This window comes from Phaenicophaeus curvirostris, chromosome 2 (assembly GCF_032191515.1).
Source record: "Phaenicophaeus curvirostris isolate KB17595 chromosome 2, BPBGC_Pcur_1.0, whole genome shotgun sequence".
In the NCBI taxonomy this organism is placed as follows: Eukaryota; Metazoa; Chordata; class Aves; order Cuculiformes; family Cuculidae; genus Phaenicophaeus; species Phaenicophaeus curvirostris.
The window spans coordinates 104,009,371-104,030,240 of NC_091393.1; the positions used below are offsets into that span (position 1 = coordinate 104,009,371).

The window sequence follows — 20,870 nt, forward strand, 5'->3', positions numbered from 1 at the left end:
AGGCAACTGTAGAGGATGGTATTCTGTGAGCCGAGAGTATCATCCAAGTGAATACAACATCAAAGACTTCTATGCTGTTAAAGGAATGTCAAATATTTTAAGACAATTTAATAATTTTTCACTAATAGTAATTTTATTCCTGTGGGTAAGCAAAGCTGGCATGTTAGATTTGCATCTGTTATGGAAATCTGACCTTTCTTGTAAATCTGAGAAGATAACAGTTCTTTGATGTCATCTGGGGTGCAGAGTTTATAGCTGCTTAGCACTGTGGCTGGAAGCTTTTCTGTTTGTAGCAGGCAACTCCTTTGCCATAAATCGAGATTCCATATCACATTCCCAGTAAGTTTCTGTATTACAAAGGTTGTGTAAATTGAATTACACCAACACCACCTACGGATTCAGGGCTGTCCTATTTGCATAACAAATGGTCTCACAAACAGTGTGCATACTGTACACTCACCAATTAGGCTTTCTTTTCAGTCCCCTTGGTCACTCATAGAAAGAGGGAAGGTTTTTTCTTTGGTGGTGGTGTTGCAAAGAAAAGCTGCTAATGAAGGAATGATGAATGGTCTGATTGTGTTGCTGTTTGTATAGTTTCACCTTCATTTGCATCAGTACCAGGCACAGATCCCAAGACTCATTTTTCAGTTTTCAGTGCTCCTCTTCTTTGGCCCCTGCCTCCACTAGAACCAACCAAACAAGCACATTTATCTTTGCCTACTAGAGTGCAGAATAGGGATATTTCCCTTCTCGCATCATTGGGGCCTAGACGTGGTGGAATGTGAACCTCTCCCCCAGCACATCTCCTTTCTTCAGTTGCAGGTTGATTTGGAAATCTGACACAAGCTGGGGGATACACAAAGTGTACTGGGAGCCATCACTAGGCTTTCCCTCAGGAACACTTAACGCATCAGCTCTAAGTGTGGAGCCATTTCCTGCTCCAAGGAATGGATTTCTTATTTATTATTCTTTTCTAGCAGTTCCCACACTGTGTTTGCCACCGTAAAAATAAAACCCCCACCCCCAAAAACAGAGACAGCGCACAAAGAAAGTGTGTAATTGCTTACATAGCAAACCACTAAATGATCCAAATCAAAAGTCTGTGAGTCCGTTCTGCAGAGCCAACAGTGGTGCAATCCCTCTCTGCCCATAGCAGCAACTAAATGTGTATACACAACCCACACTTGACAAGTGACTCTTCAGTTCTGGAGTTCTTTGGCTCTTCCTATTTTTCCTGTCATTTTGAAAACATATCAACTGCCAAAAAATAATGATTTTCTTTTTAAAAACGAAAAAAAAAGGGAATGAAAGAATGTGACCCTTTGTTTTCTATATCTGTTCAGGGAACAAGATTCATTTGATTGAATGCCAGGGAGTGGATAATGCAATCTTCCATTAGGCTTGTTTGCATCTTTTTCCAGGATGACAGTTTTAGTCTGCTGGCTACAGATGGCCTTTGACAACTGACAACACTTGCTGTTATGCCAGTGTATGACTTCATCTGTGTGACACTGCATGTGACTGCAGCTTTCTTCCTCTTTTGCTTGCAGAAACTGTTTTCCATTCCAGCAGCACCAGAATAACAGAGATTTCCCTTGCATAAAAGAACAAGAAGCCTGAAGCTGCACTGCTGCTTAGGCAAGAAGACAGCAGGATCTGGAAAAAACCAGTATTGTTGGAATCTGTTTGTTTGGGGTTTTAACCACCGAGTCTGAAGTTAACTTGGCCAAATTTGGAAAAGCATCTTTACAGCTTCTATACTGTTTCAAACCAACAGTTTCCAATTCTCATAAGGTCCACCTGGCCATTCCAGAGTGTCTGTAATATCTATCCCCCACGCGCTAAAGTGCTTCTCAAGTAAAGAAACACTAGGCTTTGCAGAGCTGTCTTGTTCTGGTGCAAAGCCTGTGGGCCTGTGCTGGAATTTGCAGAAGCAGTTTTTGTCTCCTCTGAGTCTTGGCAACCTCAGGGAATGCTGCAACTTGAATGAATGAAGTCATCCATCATCTAGCAGTGACTGGAGTAGGCTGAACTCATTCTCATTCTGCCTTTTCCTTCACAAGCAGGAAAAAAAAATAAGGTTTATATTCTAGACTTTTCTTTTTACCAGCCTTGAACAGGGCTGACAGTTTGCTCTACACCTGGTAACTATTATCTTTACTTAATTTTTATTATAAGTGTTTCATCTAAACATGGTACTAGGGCCTGTCCCAAGACAGCTAACTTAATATTGGCTTTTTAAAAAAAGGGAGTTAAAACCACCTTTCTCTTTTCCTTAATTTTTTTTTTCCTGTTTATTGTTCTAGACAGATAGAGAGCTGAGATACACATACAGTGGTATGGCTCATAGGCAGTGCATACGCATGCTGTCAAAGTAGTCCATCATAGGCCTGGACTGGGGATGAATTTTAGCAGATATTAAGCCTCATAACAGAAGATGATAGATGTTAAATTTTGTACAGGAACAAAACTAGTCCTAACAGAACACAGCGGTGGTGTTATCTGTCAGCACCTGCAACTTGCTCTGGCAAACACGGAAATACTTCGATTGCGAGGCACACAGTCTCTGAGTTTGTGACGTGTATAGCGCAGAAGGGACCATGAGCCTTTCCTTTTCTAGGAGGTGTTCTCTGTTGTGTCTTGGAAGAGGCAATCTACTTGGTTGTGGCAAAAGGAAATACTGGCTTGCAGGGGTGAATCAGCATGCCCAGCTGGAGCAAGGCTTGATCGGTAGAGAGAAAAATACTAGAGTCATATTTTTCATTCTTTTTTATTTTTAATGGAGCTACAGGAAGCCTCCTCTGAACTGTATGGTACAGGCATTTCGAAGTCTTCATATTAGTCATTCAGTTTTAGCAAATTTATGTGTTTTTCAATACCATATTTTGAAGATGATCCTGTCTTGACCTTGGAGTCACACTCCTGTGAAATTGCCACTCTCATGAGTCTGTGGACCATGCTAGAGAATAGGAAAATGAATCTGTGCTTATCTGAAAAGTTGTTTCCTTTGACTGATAATGTCCTTGAGTCTGCTCTGTGGTCAAAAAAAGTGGACAGCCAGGGAGGGAAGTGAAAAATAACATCCCAAGGTTTGTATTTGGTGTTGCTAAGGAGGACCCGGCTTCTTCAGAGCATGAGGAAATCCCACAACAATTTCAGAAGACAGTTTAATAAATAAGATTGAACTAATCTGGATAAGTAAATTGCCTCAATTAGAGGGAAGTTTTGAAAACAAAGCAGTCTGAGAAGTTGTTTCTGGCTTCATACTGTAAGCAGGCTGAATTAGCCTTTGTCTGAGGAACGAGTCACAGAATAGGTTTGTGACTCTCTTTACAAGATAACTTATTCAAGTATTACTAGTAAAATGTTCTGTGCCTCACATCCTGCAAAGAAAGCATGGGGCATGCTACAGATTTAAAACTTTGACACTTATCCTCTTTGGTCATATGGTAATTTAAGAGATGACAGAATAGAGGAGTGATACTGACAAAAAGGTATTAATATCCCTGTTTCTTTAGTCATGTGGCAGACATGTTAGATGAACAATTAAGGTGACATCCAGTGTACTGCAAGTGCTGAGTTATAATTCCTGCACTGTTCTGAAATCCATCACCTCCTCTATCAGGCAGAGTGATCCCTTCAAGCTGGCAGGCATGTGGCCAGCTAAATGTCATCTCTGTTGTGATGCTCAAACCACCCTCCTCACAGACTTAGCTACTAAAACGTTAATACTATATCTATAGAGTCTCCTCTTCCACAAGATCTTGGATCAAAAAATTGGTTGTTTCTTGTGCTTTTGGGCCTTGTGACTGTATGAATCTGTCTGCCATCTTGTTTTGAGACTTAGGAAGAACATGTGAATTTTCCCCTTGTTTAGCCTGATCTTTCTCTATCTAGTGACTGTGAAGTTGAGCCCTTGGAAAGGACAGAGAAGAATAGCAGCTGCTTGGCTGTGAGAAATCACTTTGGCTGGCAGTTTGTGAAAGAACACAGTCTGTTGACTGGTAGTGATATAAATATTCAGGACTGGATTGATGGTATGCAGGACACATGCCTGCTGGGAATAGTGGAATTGAGACATGACTTCTTTCCTTCTTTTGTACTCCTTTTGTGAAGGCGTGAAGGGTGTCCAGCAACAAGTTTCTTCCCTTCCCCAAGATAAGCTGTGAGAGGACAAATTGAAATGAATGGTGAGGAGTTTGTTGGTATTGTTTTCTTCTTGGTTTCAACTTCTGCAAACAAAGCTAGAGCTGGTAAGTGAATATGGTTTAGATAGCTTGCTGGACCCTTCCAAAAGCGCTGAATCTCAAGGCTGCTCTTGCTTCTTCTGGGCTCAGCAGAGGCTGCATGAATGACAGAGAGCGCTTTGGTGCTGGCTACGTTGGGAACTTTTTTTTGTAGTTCACTTCATTGCCTGTCAGTTTGAGGCTAGATGGAAAAGGTAATTAATTTCAGTGGTGGTGAAGAAGCAGCTCTCAGGGACAGTTAGTGGGCTGCATTTAAAGGGTAATTAATATGGTGACATTATTACTGAGGAATGTTCTTTGCAGTCAGATGTGGTCAAAGAGACCAACTGTTCTACTCCAAGATATAATCATTTAAAAAAAAGGTTTAGATGGATTTCTTGTATGCTTAGTCCTAGAACTTTACAACAATTCAATAGAGGCCTTTTTAACTTATCCTAACTTGGGTCAGATTAAAACAGTATGATTACTCAGAAGCACTCGTAATATCCAAGTGGGATGAATATTAAAATTAAGCTAAGAAGCAACAAGTCTGCTTGTCCATAGACCTAAAACTGCATCAGGTTTGAGATTTTCCCAATAATACAGACTAGGACCTAGATCTGTTTGTGTGTATTATGTGGTTGCATGTGAAGCAGAACCATCTCGTCTATGTGCTTGTATTTATGCCCTTTATTTCCCTTTTTCTTTTGGGGCACTTTTGTGTACGCAGCAGGAATGCACCTGAGATGAGCTCTGAAAGTTGGGTAATCTGCAAGCAAAAAGGTATAGTGGGGGAAAGACGTGAAAGGAAAACTACCAGATTGTGAAAGGAAACCGAGACTGACTTTTTGCTTTGTTCTTCTTCACACATACTGTTTCTACTTCACATTCTTATGTTGCTGAGAAATCCTGTCATCTGCAAACAAAAACAGCTCATGCGATATAAAGCTAAGTGTGTGCAGAATGTAAAGCGGGAGATATCTGTAGTCAGCCTACAGGAGCTTGCCACGTTATTTCCTTGCGCACAAAAAGCTACTTACTTTTTGGCACCAGATTTACCATCCTGGGAGGCAGCCTTTCTGCAGTGAATATATTTTATGTCAGGAAGTTTTTCTGAAGACTTGAATTCCATATTCTTAAGTAATAAATAAAAAGATAGCATTAAGTAATGTATTATGTTCCAAAGCATCAGTCAATATTGCATTAAAATTACAGCACGTTGGATTACTGTTATGTTGTACAGTCTTGACCAGAAGCACCTGACTCAGGGTTACTGACTATGTCTCCATACTCTTGAAAAAACAAGTAGGTTTAGTACTAGATCTAGTAAATTCTGGCAGAATTTCTCTAGTTAATAAATGTTTTGCTAAGAATAGAATTTGATCCCTTAGTTCTCTTTTAACATTTTGTTTTCTGTCCATTTTTTATGTCCTGCCATCTGTTTTTTAACTCTCAGGATGAAAAAAAGAGGCTTAGTTGTGGATTCCTTTCTGAGTTGTTCACCAGCATTTGCCCAGTAAGCGCCTAGTCTGTCCTTGGATTTTTAGAAATGTAGCCCTAACTAGGAAACGCTAAGATTGCTGGATTATAGCTGAAATAAAAATTCGGTCCTAGTGGTGAAAACAGAACATTTTCTCAGCAAAAAGCTGTTTAAGTCAGACAACCTGAGAGAAGTGGACTGGCTGTATTTGTATTGCTGCAGTGACGCAGTGCAAAACTCAAACCAAGAGGGCACAGCTGACTCAAGATCCCTAATCGAAGATATTCATGGTAATGAAGCATTGTCAACAGTAAGCTGGTGGTAGGCAGATGGCAGTGCTCAGACTGCTGCGAGGGGTCTCCTCACATTCAAATTTCCCATTATATCTGCAGGGGTCTTCTGTCCTTAATAAGGGATTCTTAGCTGGGCTTAATGGGCTCTGACTAATGACTAAAAAGGAAAAAAAGATGAAGAATTAGCTCCTTTGTGATTTTCCTTTCTTTTTTTCACCCATCCTTGACAGGCTGTAAATGGATTTTCTGTAGCTGTCACATTTGACTGGGAAAATCAGCATGGTATGTTTTTAGATGATTAGTCGTTACCTATAGGGTTTGTGCTCAGTTCTTGCACTGTCACTGTGCAAGATCAAGAGGTAAAAAGAGGACCTTGCAGTTACCAAGTGAGAATTCCTACTGAGGTGTCTATGGGAAAAACTTTCCCCAGTGCTGTTCATCCCCAAGGCAGTGAGAAGGTACGGCTAACCTCATTTCCTGTGACCTACCAGGCTCTGGACACTTAGTTTCTGCAATCATCATGACTACCTGGCTCCTCTTTAAGAAGCTGCATCTATGCGCATTCAAACGTGCTGTTTAAACATCATGGAGAGAGAAAAGACTGCAAAGCCTCACGTTTTCTACATTGTTTCAGACGACCTTCTCCATTTTTAGAAGGCTTCAGATTTCCAAATATTCATGATCTAGAATATGTACAACATACAGCTTTTTTTCTTCAAAAGGTTATGAAATACGAAATTTTAATTTCTCCTTCAGGCTCACCACGTAATTCCAACTTCAAGGAAAACTGTGGAGTAGGTTCCCTCGTATCCCATATTTGCACTCTGTTTGCAGAGAGCTCGGCATATGCAATGTCACAGCGTTTGTAGGATTTGTCAGTATTTCACTTTTGAAGTCTTGAGAAAAGAATGAGGGAGGTTCATGAGCTGAGAAAACTGCTGCCTATATAGGAAAAAAAGAGAAACATTTATAATTCAGTTAGAAAATAATGCTGTCCATACTGATGATATGTCCTTTCTTCAGCGAGGTGGTAAGCGCTGCTTTAAGGCAGGAAAGGAAAACCCTTTTAGTATAGGCAAGTTTTTTTTCAAAGCTGAAGGACCTGATAAGATTGGGGCCATTTTTCAAAGTATATGGAGTCCCCAGACAGATGCAGACGTTAGCTTTCTCCAGAAGTTCAGGATGGTTATACCACTATGCTGCAGTGAAAGAGAGAACGCAGAGATGAGTTAACTGCTGGGTTGTCTCTGGGAAGGAATTGCCTCAGTGCTGGTTTTAAAAACATGCTTTGTCAGGTGAAAATGTGTGAAGGACAGTAGGGGATGGAAAAGAGAAACCTACTTTCACAGAAGAGTAAATGAGACAGTTTAAGCTGCAGGTTTGGGCTTAGTACATCTGAAAGATTTGAGAGAACTTCACACAAAATTTTTCTTAGAGCTGAGTGATATTCTGGGATGTGTGATTTTTTTTAACAAAAAGCATTACTGTTTTTAATAGTCTATTATACGCTTGTTGTCAGTTTGAAGCCCAATCCAAAGAAATACATATTGTTTTGCAAGGTGATTAACCCTGAGCGCACTGTAAGTGAGAGAGGGTTTCCCCTGCTTGAATCTTGAAGTGGTGCAACACTGATCAGCTACATGGGCTCTCACAGATGTGTGAAGTTTGAAGAAGGAGCTATTATAGAAAGCTTATCTGTGGTTTGCCAGTGTTGCAAAGGCATTGCATGGGTTGGTTGAGAAAGAAAAGTCATTTCAACGCTCTGCGGAGCATGACTTAGTATTTGCAGAGCTGAAAAAATGCTTCTTATGAATGCTTCTTCCTTGGCTTCTGCTTGTATATCCTTCTTTGAAAGAATTCAGATGCTAGTGCTTATAGTTGGAAGACTTCAGTGGTCTAAGAAAATAAATGTTGGTAGCCTATACACAATGAATGACACGTAAATTTTTTGTAGTATGGAGTGATCTTACCTAATCATGAAGACACAAGTACTTATAGATTGGACAGTGGCTTAAATTGCCTAAAATAAACCCAAAATCTGTGCTTATCTCTTGTTTGGAAATGGCCTTCCCGAGCACTTGGTTTCAGTAGGTAGGTCACACTTGACAGAAAGCATCAAACAGCTCTAAGCTGTTGTTCTTCCCTGCCTTCTTTCCCCTTTCCACCAAGCTGTATCTACATACATAGAGCAGTATGACTTTTCATTATCATCTCACTTGGCACTGAATAAGAAATCCATGGATTAAACAATAAATTGACTTGGTTTAACTAGGTAATATATGGAGATAAATTTAATGTTTACAAAGGAAGGTAAGCAGTAGAAAATGAATTCTGCTGCTTACTGCTTTAGAAGTAAGTCAGAAAGAACAGTAAAGCATGTTGTAGTATAGAATAGTGCCTTTATTTGTCTGTAAAAGAGGGTGAGGTCAAGGGATGAAGATTTAGTGCCTGTTGAACTCAGTGGAAAGATTCTCTAAGAACTTGAAGTAGTCTGGAATCTAAGGCTAGGGAGAAAATGTGATGTCATCTCAAAACTGTGTGTCATCTTTAGTATCCAGAAAGGAATTTTATCACTATTTCCCAAATAAAAAGTTTTTGTTTAAAAAGCATAAAAATATTAGAAGGTGTTTGAAGGAAACAAGCACAGAAAGATGGAAACAGCTATAGAGGAAAAGAGGAAGATCATGTGGGCCAAAGGGAATGAAGGCAGAGAGTATTGAAGTGAAGTCAGAAGTTGTTTTTAGGAAGTTTTCATTTTGAGGATTTGAATGTATGATTTAAAAAAAAAGAATTTGACTCCTTCTGTGTAAAGAAAAGAAACAAGAAGGCAGAAGTATTTAGTAAGTCATTGCTAGGGACTGGTTATTGTTCCTTCTCCAGAGGAAGTTATTTGAATGTTTTGTTTTATTGTGGGAAGTTGCAAAGTATACTTTGAACTCAGCATTGAAATAGCAAAGAACATTTAAGCTATCAGAGGAGGCTACTTCCTCAGAAGATGTAATGACTCAGGAGTGACAGCAGCAGCAATTACTCGCGGTGACGATCAGAGTTAGTGAGCATCATTGTGTGACTGGGCTAAATTGGTTCCCTGACACCATTTGCAGAGATCTTCTGGCGAAAACTCAAAGTGGAGAAAGCTCTGCAGGAGCTGTCAAAGGGCAGAATGGTTTGTGAGGTATATATGCTGTAGCTGACTGAAAGATGACGACGCATTCCACTTTGGGGGTATTTCTTTTTAAAGCTGTTATGTGATGTCTACCCAATAATAGCAGAGAAATGAAGAAGCTATTCCTGGCTTACTCTTCTGGACTTCACTCTGCTTGCATTTACAGTTAGTAATTCTGCTTCTCCATACAAAACAAGCATATGAACATGGGTAAGCGTAAGAAAATACAAAAATCCAGAGGCAGTTACATTCAGTTGGCCTAAATGACACGGGTTAATTGACGTAATTGAGGTTTACTGGTTTATTGTAGCTAAGGATCTGGCCAAAATGACTACAGCATGTAGTAAAGTTGTAATATACCTTCAATTAACAGAAAATTAGAAACACTTGTAATTGCTAGTGTGTCTGGTAAATAACTGACAGACTCAGTAATTCATTTATATCCGAACTCCATCTGTAAGAAGCAATGGCAGATTTTCTGAATCAGATAAGTAAAATGACTGTGATAGCTCTTGTTCAGCCGTGAAATGAGACATTTGAACATGGAGAGCACCCAGCATTTTGACAACGTGAACTAAGGAAATGGTAAAATGCTCTTAGTACCCTACTAATTGGTCATTATGGAAGTAAATTACCTTGTTTGAAAATTGCTTGATGGACAACTTAAGATTTCATTTGCCTGGGAGGTTATTGAGATGTTTATTGTATTGTACAGGGACCCACTGTCTATTGAGACTATCTTTCAATTAGGTTTGTCTATTGGAAAGATATTTCCAGTAGCTAGCAAAAGGTCTTCCTCTTTTTCAGTGAGCATAAATGATTTATACTTCCAACAGGGAGTCCAGACACATTTTCCTTTCTCTTTTTATCCTATTTTTGCCTACAGGAAAACTAGGAAGGGGCTCTTTATCAGGGAATGTAATGATAGGATGAAGGGGAACAGTATTAAGCTGAAAGAGGGGAGATTTAGATTAGATAGTAGGAAGAAATGTTTTCCTGTGAGGTGGTGAGGCCCTGGTACAGGTTGCCTAGAGAAGTCATGGCTGCCCCATCCCTGGAGGTGTTCTTGGCCAGGTTGGATGAGGCTTTGAGCAACCTGATCCAGTGGAAGCATCCCTGCCCATGGCAGGGCAGGTGGAACTGGGTGATCTTCAAAGTCCCTTCCAACCCAAACCTTTCCATGATTCTATGATTCTGTCATAACTTTGTCTTGGGGTAGGTTCAGTATGTAAATGACATTCACAGGCTAAACAAAAGAGACAATGAACAGTGCCAAAAGAGCAAGATGCAAGCTCGTGAAAGAGAAATATGTCTTTTTATGTGTTTTCACTGACTATTTCTATGGCTGGACATTCCACATTTATTTTTTCTGTCTAGAGACAAATACTGAGTATCTCACTGTTCAGATGGTTGCTGTCCAGGCTAAAACTGCGAAAGCAAAAGTTACTGAATGGTTCATTTTATTTGGTCAGAATTTAGTAAAATAATTGTCTGCTTAATTCACTGCTTCATATTTTTTATGCTTGAAGAACAGTTTGAATTCAAGGATTATATCCATGTAGTATGCTTGACTGCTGGGAATCAAGTCCCTATTAAAGTTTTTTACTCATCCATCTTCTCTTCCTTTTTAACATAACAAATATCAAATAAGATCCCATTTGGAAAAGTCTGAAGTTGTGATATCTTTCAATTATACTTAAGTATTCTTGGATTTCTGGGATCATACCCAGGCTTATTCTGCATTGTAATTGTACAAAAACAATGGGAGTAGGCATTTCAGCAGGTTCTCAGGGTTAATTCTGGAAATTCAGGTCCTCTCTTTGGCACTAATTCTTTATGCACCTCAGCATCGCTGTGAAGCAACACAGCCTTATTTCTGTGAGTAGAATTCACCAGTACAGGTGAGACCTGTTGATTATTTTTGGCTTCTATGTGAGCATGAAGCAATGTAAATCAAACTAGTAAATGTAAATAGTTCTCATCCCTGTTGCAATCTTGCTGCTTCAATACACAAACAGTAAAATACAATTTAGAGGAAGCTAGAAACTTAATAGTAACATTTATTTAAATATTTACCAGTGCAAATGCCCAATCATGATATCTTTGTAATGATGTAAATTCCTACAGCCTAATTTGCATTTGCATTTATGAAGTCAGACAAAATATATTGGGCACAAGCTGTTTCATAAAAATTTAATACAGATCACTGCTTGGTTTATCCTGCATGTATTAAAGACAGTTTCAGTGGTTTTGTACAGAATGCTATCATCTTTTTGACTGAAGCCTGCAACATTTATACAAATGAATTATTTTATTTATGTGAAAACTTTTATTGAACTCATGCATGTAAATATTTTCCGTGAATTCTTCAGAGAAGTGGGTTTGATGCCTAATTTTTGGCTTCATTTTAACAGATGTGATAATTTAAATACTTATCAGAAAAATATTTATAAAAATTTCAGTGGCAAATACTCTTTCTAAAATGTGTTTTGAGAAAGGACATATCACTTTACTAACCACTAAGAAGAAATTTACAGGAGTGTAAAAACATTAGATTTGTGTATGTTGAGAGCCAAAATTTAAATTTTTCAGATAGGCTTGTCTATGTAATCATGTTACGTGCATTTAGGAGAAGGGAGATTTTTATTTGAACTGATTACATTTGAAAATAAATTTATTGTAAAGATTATGGGCCAAATAAAATTTGATTCAGTGTTGATTTCAGTTGGATTGCATATGGTAAATCAGGTTTGGGCCACTGGGCTATCAACAATTTGTTAATCTTTTTTAGAAAAGATCGGATTTAAGTCTAGTTGTGATCAAGCAAATTTGCACTGAGCTTACAGTCATGCCACCTAATTTCAGACCATGTCAGCCATTCACCCAATTTCATGCATAATGGCATGCTGAAGGGAGTAGTTCTTGATCTTTCTATGGATGCATGGGAACACTCAAATGTATTCTGCCATTGACCCAAAATCTTGGTCCAAATATTCCATGTTAGTTAAATATATCTGGATGAAATGTTAAAGTTAGATTAGTACTTTACACTACTGAATAACTTTCACCAATATAGTAATTTGTTTGGTTGCCTAGGATTTCCTGCTACAACATCTCTCTTGCTGAAATCTTTCCCAATACAGAAAGAAATTGCTGATTCAGGTAAGAACAGTGATTTTTTTCACGAACCATTGAAGTGTAGGCATTCAGAGACATGCACCAAGTTTGTAAATTGTATTTTCTGACTGTGCTATACAGTGTAAAGGGCTTCAGAAGCCTCTTGCTGTGCCAGGATGGAGTTCACTTTGCATGCCTTGCTTTATTAAATGCGAGCAGCACACCAGCACTAGAAATGCCTGGCTGGTAAGCTGATGCACTTTTTATCTGCTTGGAGCCTGACTGACATCTTTGAGCACTGTTGTATCTAAACAGCTTGAATATGTGACCTCATTCCTTAAATACCATCACTTGAACAGCTCTTGTTGCTAAAATAAAAGCAGCGTTGCTTCTCTGTTGTGAAAACTCCTACAGACCCTCTGACAAGTGCAAGCGAAACCACACCTTCTTTTACTATGCTAGAAATGATTGCTTATTTGTAGCAATTACAGTGTACCTGTACCAGCAATTACACTGCAGGTATCACTTGCGGTTTTTATCACATTCACTTCATGTCAGCCGGTGACCATCACAGACAGATCTGGCACATGGAATAAGACTAGGAAGCAGACCTCAAGGAAAATGATCCCAGAAAGGTAAAGTGGCTGAATAATTTTGTTTTCTTATACTGACAAGTAGTTTGTTAACTACTCCCTAAACTGAGGGAAAACTGAACAACAGCCAAATTTTCCAGTAAGATAAAAAGAGGCCAGTATCAGCTTTCTCATTTTCTGCTGTCTTTTAACACTCAGAAATAAGCCTTCTGCAATGCAGGCCTGTGTTGTGCTTTGTTAAGTATAACCAGGATTCAAAAAAACCCACAAGCTATACCCTCCATTCAAACACAACTACTTGTTTCTCTGAAACAGTGTTTGTAAGTCTTTTTCCCTAAGAGGTGGTATTTGGAAAAGCTGAACTTTTACTGAGAGGCTGAAGTATGGACTGGTTAAAAAGAAGCTTAAATTTTTTTTCTATAAAAATTATTTTAGTGAGAGGACTGATGTGCAAATCTACTGCAAAGTAAATTAAAAATATTTTAGCGATCATACTTATTGACTACCGTTTAAGCAGTCTTTTTAGTGCTTAAAATGTTATTTTGAAATGCAATTGTGTCTACATATTTGCATACAATTGTTTTGCAGATGCATTTATGACTGTGCAGGCAAATTCTGTTACTTGTTAAGTTATGTTACTATTGTTAGTATTGCAGCTTGAGCCACGAAGGCCACAGGGGTCACAGGGCAGAAAGAATATTCAGGTAACTACTGCATTTTTAACATAATTCAGAGCTCTCCCCTCAAAAACTGGCTATAAATTGTTTTCAGTTGTGGTTTGTTTCCAGAATACAATGGAATTTCCTTGAAGTAAAAAATTTTAAAATATAAATCCTGCTCTTAGGTTCAGTTCAGCAAGTACTTTTCCCCTGAGCACAGTTTTGGGTATTGGGTAAGGCAGGTTTTGACTATAAAGAGGAACATACATACACAAGCATTGCAGAATCAAGACTTGTTAGTTCATGTACACACAAATGAGCATACTTACAGTCTTATACATGGACATGAGGGTAAAAAGAATTAGAAACTGATGTTGTCCGTAAATTATGTTGCATACAACCATGATTTACCTACTGTAAATTTTACTGTATTAAAATAAGGGTAGATTGTGTGAATTGAATTATGTGAATTGAAGAGGGCTCGAGGGGTCATGGTTTTAAGCTGAAAGAGAGCAGATTTAGATTAGATAGTAGGAAGAAATTTTATTCTGTGAGGACAGTGAGACACTGGCACAGGTTGCCCAGAGGAGTCACGGATGCCTCATCCCAGGAGGTTTTTGAGGCCAGTTTGGATGAGGCTATGAGCAACCCAGTCAGGCGGAAGGTGTCCCTGCCCATGGCAGGGGGATTGGAACTGAATGATATTTAAGGTCCCTTCCAACCCAACCCATTCTATGATTCTATGATTTTTAATCTTTTCATCCAGCAATATGAATTGCCATCAGGATCAATGTATACTTGTCACCTGTTTCTCAAAGCTCGGTATTATTTTAAGAGAAGAATGCAACCAAGACTGACAAGGTTGTACTTTGTACTTTTATTTAAGACAACCAGATATAGTATTTACAGAAAAATAAAGGACTTCAGTATAATTTTCGATGCCAAACCTGCATTTTTGGGGAAGAAATAGGGCAAAACCCCCCAGAATACAATCTTTGCGTAACTTTGGTGATCACGGTAGGTTGGACATTTCTGCAGGAGAAAGATAGTAGATGCAGATAAGGTGCTAGTTATTGGGCACGTTTGTATACCTGCTAGTAAGACAGAGGACTCAGATGAGCCTGTTTGGCACTCAGGAAGGTGAGGGAATTGCTGCCTTGGAGAAAGCGCTGTGGTTGAGATTCCACAAGGCTTTAAAGGTCAAGAGGAAGCACCTTGGGGCCAATATTGAATGTGACTGGCAACCAGGGTAACTAAGCTGCTAAAGGAGTTATGTGCTTACTCCTTCTGCTGCCAACAAAACTCCTGCCAACATCTTTTTGTAGTAGATGAAGTCTATTAATTCTGCATGCATACACATCAGCAGAAAGGGTTTAACATTACTCTGGTTGAAGTGGAACAAAACACAGACATGAAGAAGGACAGTCACATCTGAAAGAGGCAAGGAAGTGTATTGGCAATATTCCCAAAAAGAAAGGAGAAACATTTCACTCCCATGAAGACACACTGGTTGTGTGCTGGATCAGAGATTCCAAGGGCTGAGAAAGAGCAGTATGAGAGATTGTAAGAGAAATGCAGAGTTTAAATATTTTCTAGATAACATGGACATTTTCTCTGTTCATATTGCATTAATTTGCAGACTTCTTAACACTCTGCATGCAGAGGAGTCAGGTGCACTGACAACGCACAGAAGTGGCAGATGGAATAGTGGTAATGATTTTTAATTACATCTTTGTGATGCTAGGCATATGAATGAAATTTGAACTTCCTGATGATTTTATTAGATCCATAAGTGAAAAATTTACAGATTGAAGGAACGAACTGAAAACTGTGAGGAGATCCATAATAACTGATTTAATGAAGTAGTTAAACCCACTGTAGAACACAAACTGTTTTTAATTGAAAACATTGGACAGTTTAATCTTTCTATCAAAGGTTCAGAGGAAATCAAATACTCCATTGTATAAAAAGCAGCTGGGACACAGGGAGAATGGCACTTATATCAGTGCTCTGTAAGAGGTCAATGACAATTTTAATTGATGCTATTTCAGTTCATGTGGTATGGTGGTAACTTAGAATAGAAATAACTGAACTGCTTGTTGTTAGAAGTATGTGGACTTTATTCAGGAGAATCTTCAACTTAGAATCAAGTACAAAGATTAGGTGAAATCTGCAGATACAAGAAAATCGATGCAGTTAAAGATCATTTTATGGGGACATCCCATTCCATTAGTTTCTGAAAATTACAGGGAGTGGCAACATTCACTTACAGTCACAGTTAATAGTTGAGATTTCAGCCAGGTATCATTAAAAATGCATCTTGCACAAAAAATGGTATATGGTCCTAGAAGGAAGCCTATAAACATAAGCTTTAAAGATTTCTTTTCTTGATTTTGGGGGTTTTTTTTTAGACTTTGCAGAGCATTTTTATGGCTTGTTCTACGTCAGCTTGAGACCTCAGCATGGTCCTACTAAATCCATCTTCTGATTTCTTTGGTGTCAGTGCTGCATACCATCCCAAATAGGACCTGTATTGCTAAAGTAGTGGGAATATGGGCTCAAGTTTGAACAACAGCAGTGCTCCCAGTTTGGTTTTAGCTTTTTTCCAACAGAGGAAGGTTTCTGGAGGGTATTACAGAAAATAACAGGAAACCGAACGTAGCTACTTTTGAAGGCAGAGTGGTTCTAAAGTTTACCAATGAAGAGACCCTACTGTCATTCTTTTTTTTTTTAAAAAGGAAAAATTCTAGCTGTTTGTCTTTGCTGTGGGCTGTGAGATTATAGTAGGGTATGGGAAGATATTTTTTAGCTTGTGCTATATAGGTATGTGAAGAGTGGATGATCATTTGACCTCTGGACTAAATATCAAGAAGGTGGCCTTTGGGAGTCAGATGGTCATAGAATCATAGAATAACCAGGTTGGAAGAGACCCACTGGATCATCAAGTCCAACCATTCCTATCAAACACTAAACCATGCCCCTCAGCACCTTGTCCACCTGTCCCTTAAACACCTCCAGGGAAGGTGACTCAACCCCCTCCCTGGGCAGCCTGTTCCAGTGCCCAATGACCCTTTCTGTGAAAATTTTTTTCCTAATGTCCAGCCTAAACCTCCCCTGGCGGAGCTTGAGGCCATTCCATGTTTCTGAGATGTAACGGTGAATTTGGTATCAGACTATAGCTTGGACTGTTTTTCTGTACAGAGATATCTTCTGATACTGTGCTTTTCACATAGCCTACATTTCATTTAGTTAATTTTGAACCTCGTAAGCCTAGTTGTAGCAATCCAGATTCTCAGCTAACAATTCCCAACAGCGTGTTGATTTCAGTGAAGCAGCCTGAATCTACAGAAGCTGAGGATCCAACCCAATAACACTTTGCATGAGAAGGCTGGATCTGATCTTAGTGACAATTCTCTTAAATGCCTAATATGAACTCTCTAGAGCTAATCTTTACCCAGGCTGGTACAAATTAAAGATTATTTCACTTTTCCCAAAAGCAAATATACACTGGCATGATTTCACACATTTCTGAGGTTATCTTTTTCAAAATAGTACAGTCTACCAACGTCATAATCATGTAAAGATGTGACAAAGTGCTGTGGTATTCTTAGAACAAGGTTGTGCTCCTTACGCTGCAGAGCCGTGTAGAAGGAAAGCTCCCTTTGGGGAAACAAGAGGGAGGGGATTTCTGTGGAGCTGCTGTGTCCCGAGAAAGTGGTCCACAATCCACAGCTCTGAAACTGATGCAGCAGGGCTTCAGACCTGTTCTTGTGGTACTTCAAACCCTAGAGAGTACTGAGGATTATATCAATATTGTTAACTTCATTGCAGGACAACACCAACTTCTTAAGGGTCCTTTTTCTCCTGCTAGCTGTGGTTCGTGTTGCTTTCCCAACGTGTTGTCAGTTCAGCTCACTTGTGTTTCTCACTTCATCGCACCAGTCTCTGGGTTTGGAGTCAAACTTACTTCAGCTGAAGAAGCAATGAGTTAAATATCTGCTTCGCTTGAACTGTTCATTTCCAAGTTTGAATACCTTTCGATTTTTTTCACCCAGCTCCAGTGTGCTTTCTAGGTTTTAGGCAGAATCCTTCTAAAATGCTTTAATCACATTAAAGGTTTAATCGTAATAATGGTTTGGCTTCTTCTTATTATTATACATTCAAATGTCTTTTCAGCTTTTATTTTTGGGTGTTTTTTTTTTTTCTTATTAGTCTTTTGAGGATGATTTCTTAGTCTACAAGAAGTTTAATCCAAGTGGTAATCATAAATGCAGAGACTCAAATTTGTTATTATTAATTAAATGAATGCATGGTTGTTTCAGAATATTGTCTAATGTAGGGTAACACCTTCCTATTTTAATATCTTTATTCAATTAGAAAAAGCAGAATGGAAGGTCAGGATGTAAAGTCAATCCTCATCATACTGAAAACACTATGACAACTGCCTCTGGATTTGTCTTGCACTAGATTTTAGTCCTCTTGCCTTTAGATACCCATAAACAACTGCATTTTACTGTAGTAACACACGCACGTGTCTGAGAGGAAAGCTGGCCATTAGGAATAAGGTTTGAATGAGAAAGGAGAGTAGAGAATAATATAGGCTTAAAAGTATATCTAAAGTAACAGAACTGACTCAAGCAATAAATAGATTCAGTGAGGAAAGGTGACTCGGAATTAGATTTTTCATTGTTTCAAAAATGTAGGGATGCAGATTCCATTTTCTTTTATTTTCTTTCTTCTCCAGCTGCTGCTGACTGACAATGCTAAGCTTGTCCTCCCTTCCACATTGCAGAGCACTGGGAGCTTGCTCAGCTGTCTTTCACAGTTTCTATACACCATTTCTCACCTTTCTTGTTGCCATTTCAATCTCTTCTCCACACGACCATTACTGACGAGCCCCCCCACTCCTAGCTTCAGTATTTGGTTGCTCTTCCTGAGAAAATTACTTCATTCAGACACACAGACAGAACATCAGCCGTTCTTCATGCTTGGTATATTAGATGGCCATTGGTTTTGGAAGAGTACGACATAGCTTATGGCAGTGTCAAGAGTTTCTGTGCAGCAGCACTGAGAATACAAATACCCAACATTCTGTCTTGCAGTAATCTTTCTGGGTTCCTTATCCAAGTATTGACAAACCACAAATCCACCTGTCTTGTCAAATCCCATGTGATGTTGCCCCGGGTGATACGGATACAAACATTGCATACACATAACCCACACATCTGTGTGTTGCTGGTACTCAGAAAGGACGTTAAAACAAATCAGTTGTGCTAACGTGAAGCCTGGCATGAAGCAGAATCAATAGAAATCAAATAGTTCTGTATATTGTGCCGCTCACTTCATGGGCATAATGATCTTTCTGAATTTGTGCAGCGTGCGTCCCAGCACCTGGTTCAGTGGTGATTCCAGCTGATGTTCAGCCTGTCTACAGAGCTGTGAGAAATCTGCTTGAAAAAGTTAAAAACAAAGCCCATCCTGGCAGGAGATATTTACAATCTTTATGTATTGTACAAGGGCCATGACCAGGATGGTGGGTTTGTTGTGTTACGCTCTGTAAAGAGGAGATGATGTGGTCTTTGCCTTAGAAGCTTACAGCTGAATACAACTGACAGAAGTGTGTGCAATTAGTTATAATATCATATATCGATATCACATATCCTTCCAGTACCTGAAGGGGCCTACAAGGAAGCTGGGGAAGGACTGTTTACAAACACTTGTAGTGATAGGACTAGAAGCAATAGATAGGACCTATAGATAGGTCTATAAACCGGAGAGGGGCGGATTTAGAGTAGACATAAGGAAGAATTTCCTCACTATGAGAGTGGTGAGGCACTGGCACAGGTTGCCCAGGGAAGTTGCGGCTGCCCCCTCCCTGGAGGTGTTCAAGGCCAGGTTGGATGGGGCCTTGGGCAGCCTGGTCTAGTGGGAGGTGTCCCTGGCCATGGCAGGGGGGATTGGAACTGGATGGGCTTTAAGGTCCCTTCCAACTCAAACCATTCTGTGATTCCAGGAATTGCCTGTTTACGCTATCTGTTATATTCTGGTCTGCCTACGTATCTACATTTTGTATTATGGGATGCTAGTCTTAGCTCACTGAAGATCATTTTATTACCCTTCTCTTTTTTTCCTCAATGCACGTATATATTTCCTTGCTTGCTTCTAGATGTGTCTTTCAAATCCAAGCAAATCCAAACCATCTTCAAGAGAAGCCAGCTAACCAAGAATGGTAGGTAGCAAACTGACTGCTCTTTTTCCACTGACCTCTTTGCTTTGTTGTTTCCTCATTTTTCCAATACACCCCCACACAACATGTTTTTTTCATCCACCTGTTGTATTGTGTCTTGTGAACCGTGTGTAGGAGGAATTGACTTCTTACCACGCCAGTTCATTGCATAACGCAGCAAGCCTTGGTACTTGACTGGGAAGCCTAAGCACTCCATAGGGTAAACAGGAACCTAATTAAAGCCAGGCAGCCGATCAGGTCAGGGTCAGTATGTTTTGCCTTTTTAGTTCACATTTTGCATATGCATTTATAAATATATATGCCACACACAACTATAAATGCATAAATACTTAGGCTGAAGGAATATTTGTAATCTGAACTGAAATTTCCAAGCAGAGAAGGCAAAATCTCCAAAGTAATGTTTAAAAATTATAAATCGGTAGGAACACAACAAAAATTTCAGCTGCCATAAAATGATCTAAAATTGAACCAATGTATCATATACCGTGGGGGCACCTGATTTTATTGTAAAGCCGTTCAAATAGCACTTGCTGTTTCTGAAAAGTATGGGAAATGATATGCTGTACTAAATTTAGGAATAATATCTTTTATCTTTATTTGGCTGCAGTTTGATGGATGCTATATGAAGAAGTAAGAATTACTACTGTTCTAGTCTGAGGGAACTAAAATTAATAGTTTGAGATTGTGCCAGCTGCCAGTGCTGATCTTTCTATCCTATTCTATTCTATGGGTCAACAGCTGGAGGTCTAGTCCATTTTAGCATCCCTTTTTGTCTGCTCCCAGCTGTCTTTCCTCCTATCCCACAGTGGGATACATAAATTACTTTTACAAGCTCAGCATCCTGGGGCAGACATAGAAATGGATTTGGGGAAAAAAAGAACCTGCCTAAGATGAAAGCAGAGAGGCTGAGTCTACAGAGGCAGTAACCATCGCCCACGTAGTGGAAAAGCCAGGGCAGAGGTTTTGAAGTGTTACATTTAATTACTATAAAATACATGTACATCTTTGTGTCTTACAACTTTTCTTTTCATTATATTCTTGAAAAAAAAAAAGGATACTTGGTTTCAAAGGAACAGTTCAGCACAGCTA

General features: G+C 39.2%; 1 protein-coding gene and 1 long non-coding RNA gene across 6 annotated transcripts in view; both read left to right on the forward strand.

Annotated features, from left to right (window-relative positions):
• The window catches only part of RTN4 (reticulon 4), a 101,437-nt gene that overhangs the window by 22,824 nt on the left and 57,743 nt on the right, over positions 1-20,870 (forward strand). For 2 of the 5 annotated variants that reach the window (XM_069850249.1, XM_069850256.1), the window contains exon 2: positions 12,262-12,327. In XM_069850249.1, coding sequence (XP_069706350.1) covers positions 12,262-12,327 — 66 coding nt within the window. Of the gene's footprint in view, positions 1-4,108; positions 4,254-12,261; positions 12,328-20,870 lie in introns of those variants that run through there. The other 3 variants (XM_069850248.1, XM_069850255.1, XM_069850250.1) reach the window with 3 other exon arrangements.
• LOC138717042 (uncharacterized) lies at positions 12,698-19,763 on the forward strand. The gene is made up of 2 exons (XR_011336812.1): positions 12,698-12,917; positions 19,701-19,763. It is a non-coding gene; the product is annotated as an uncharacterized lncRNA (long non-coding RNA).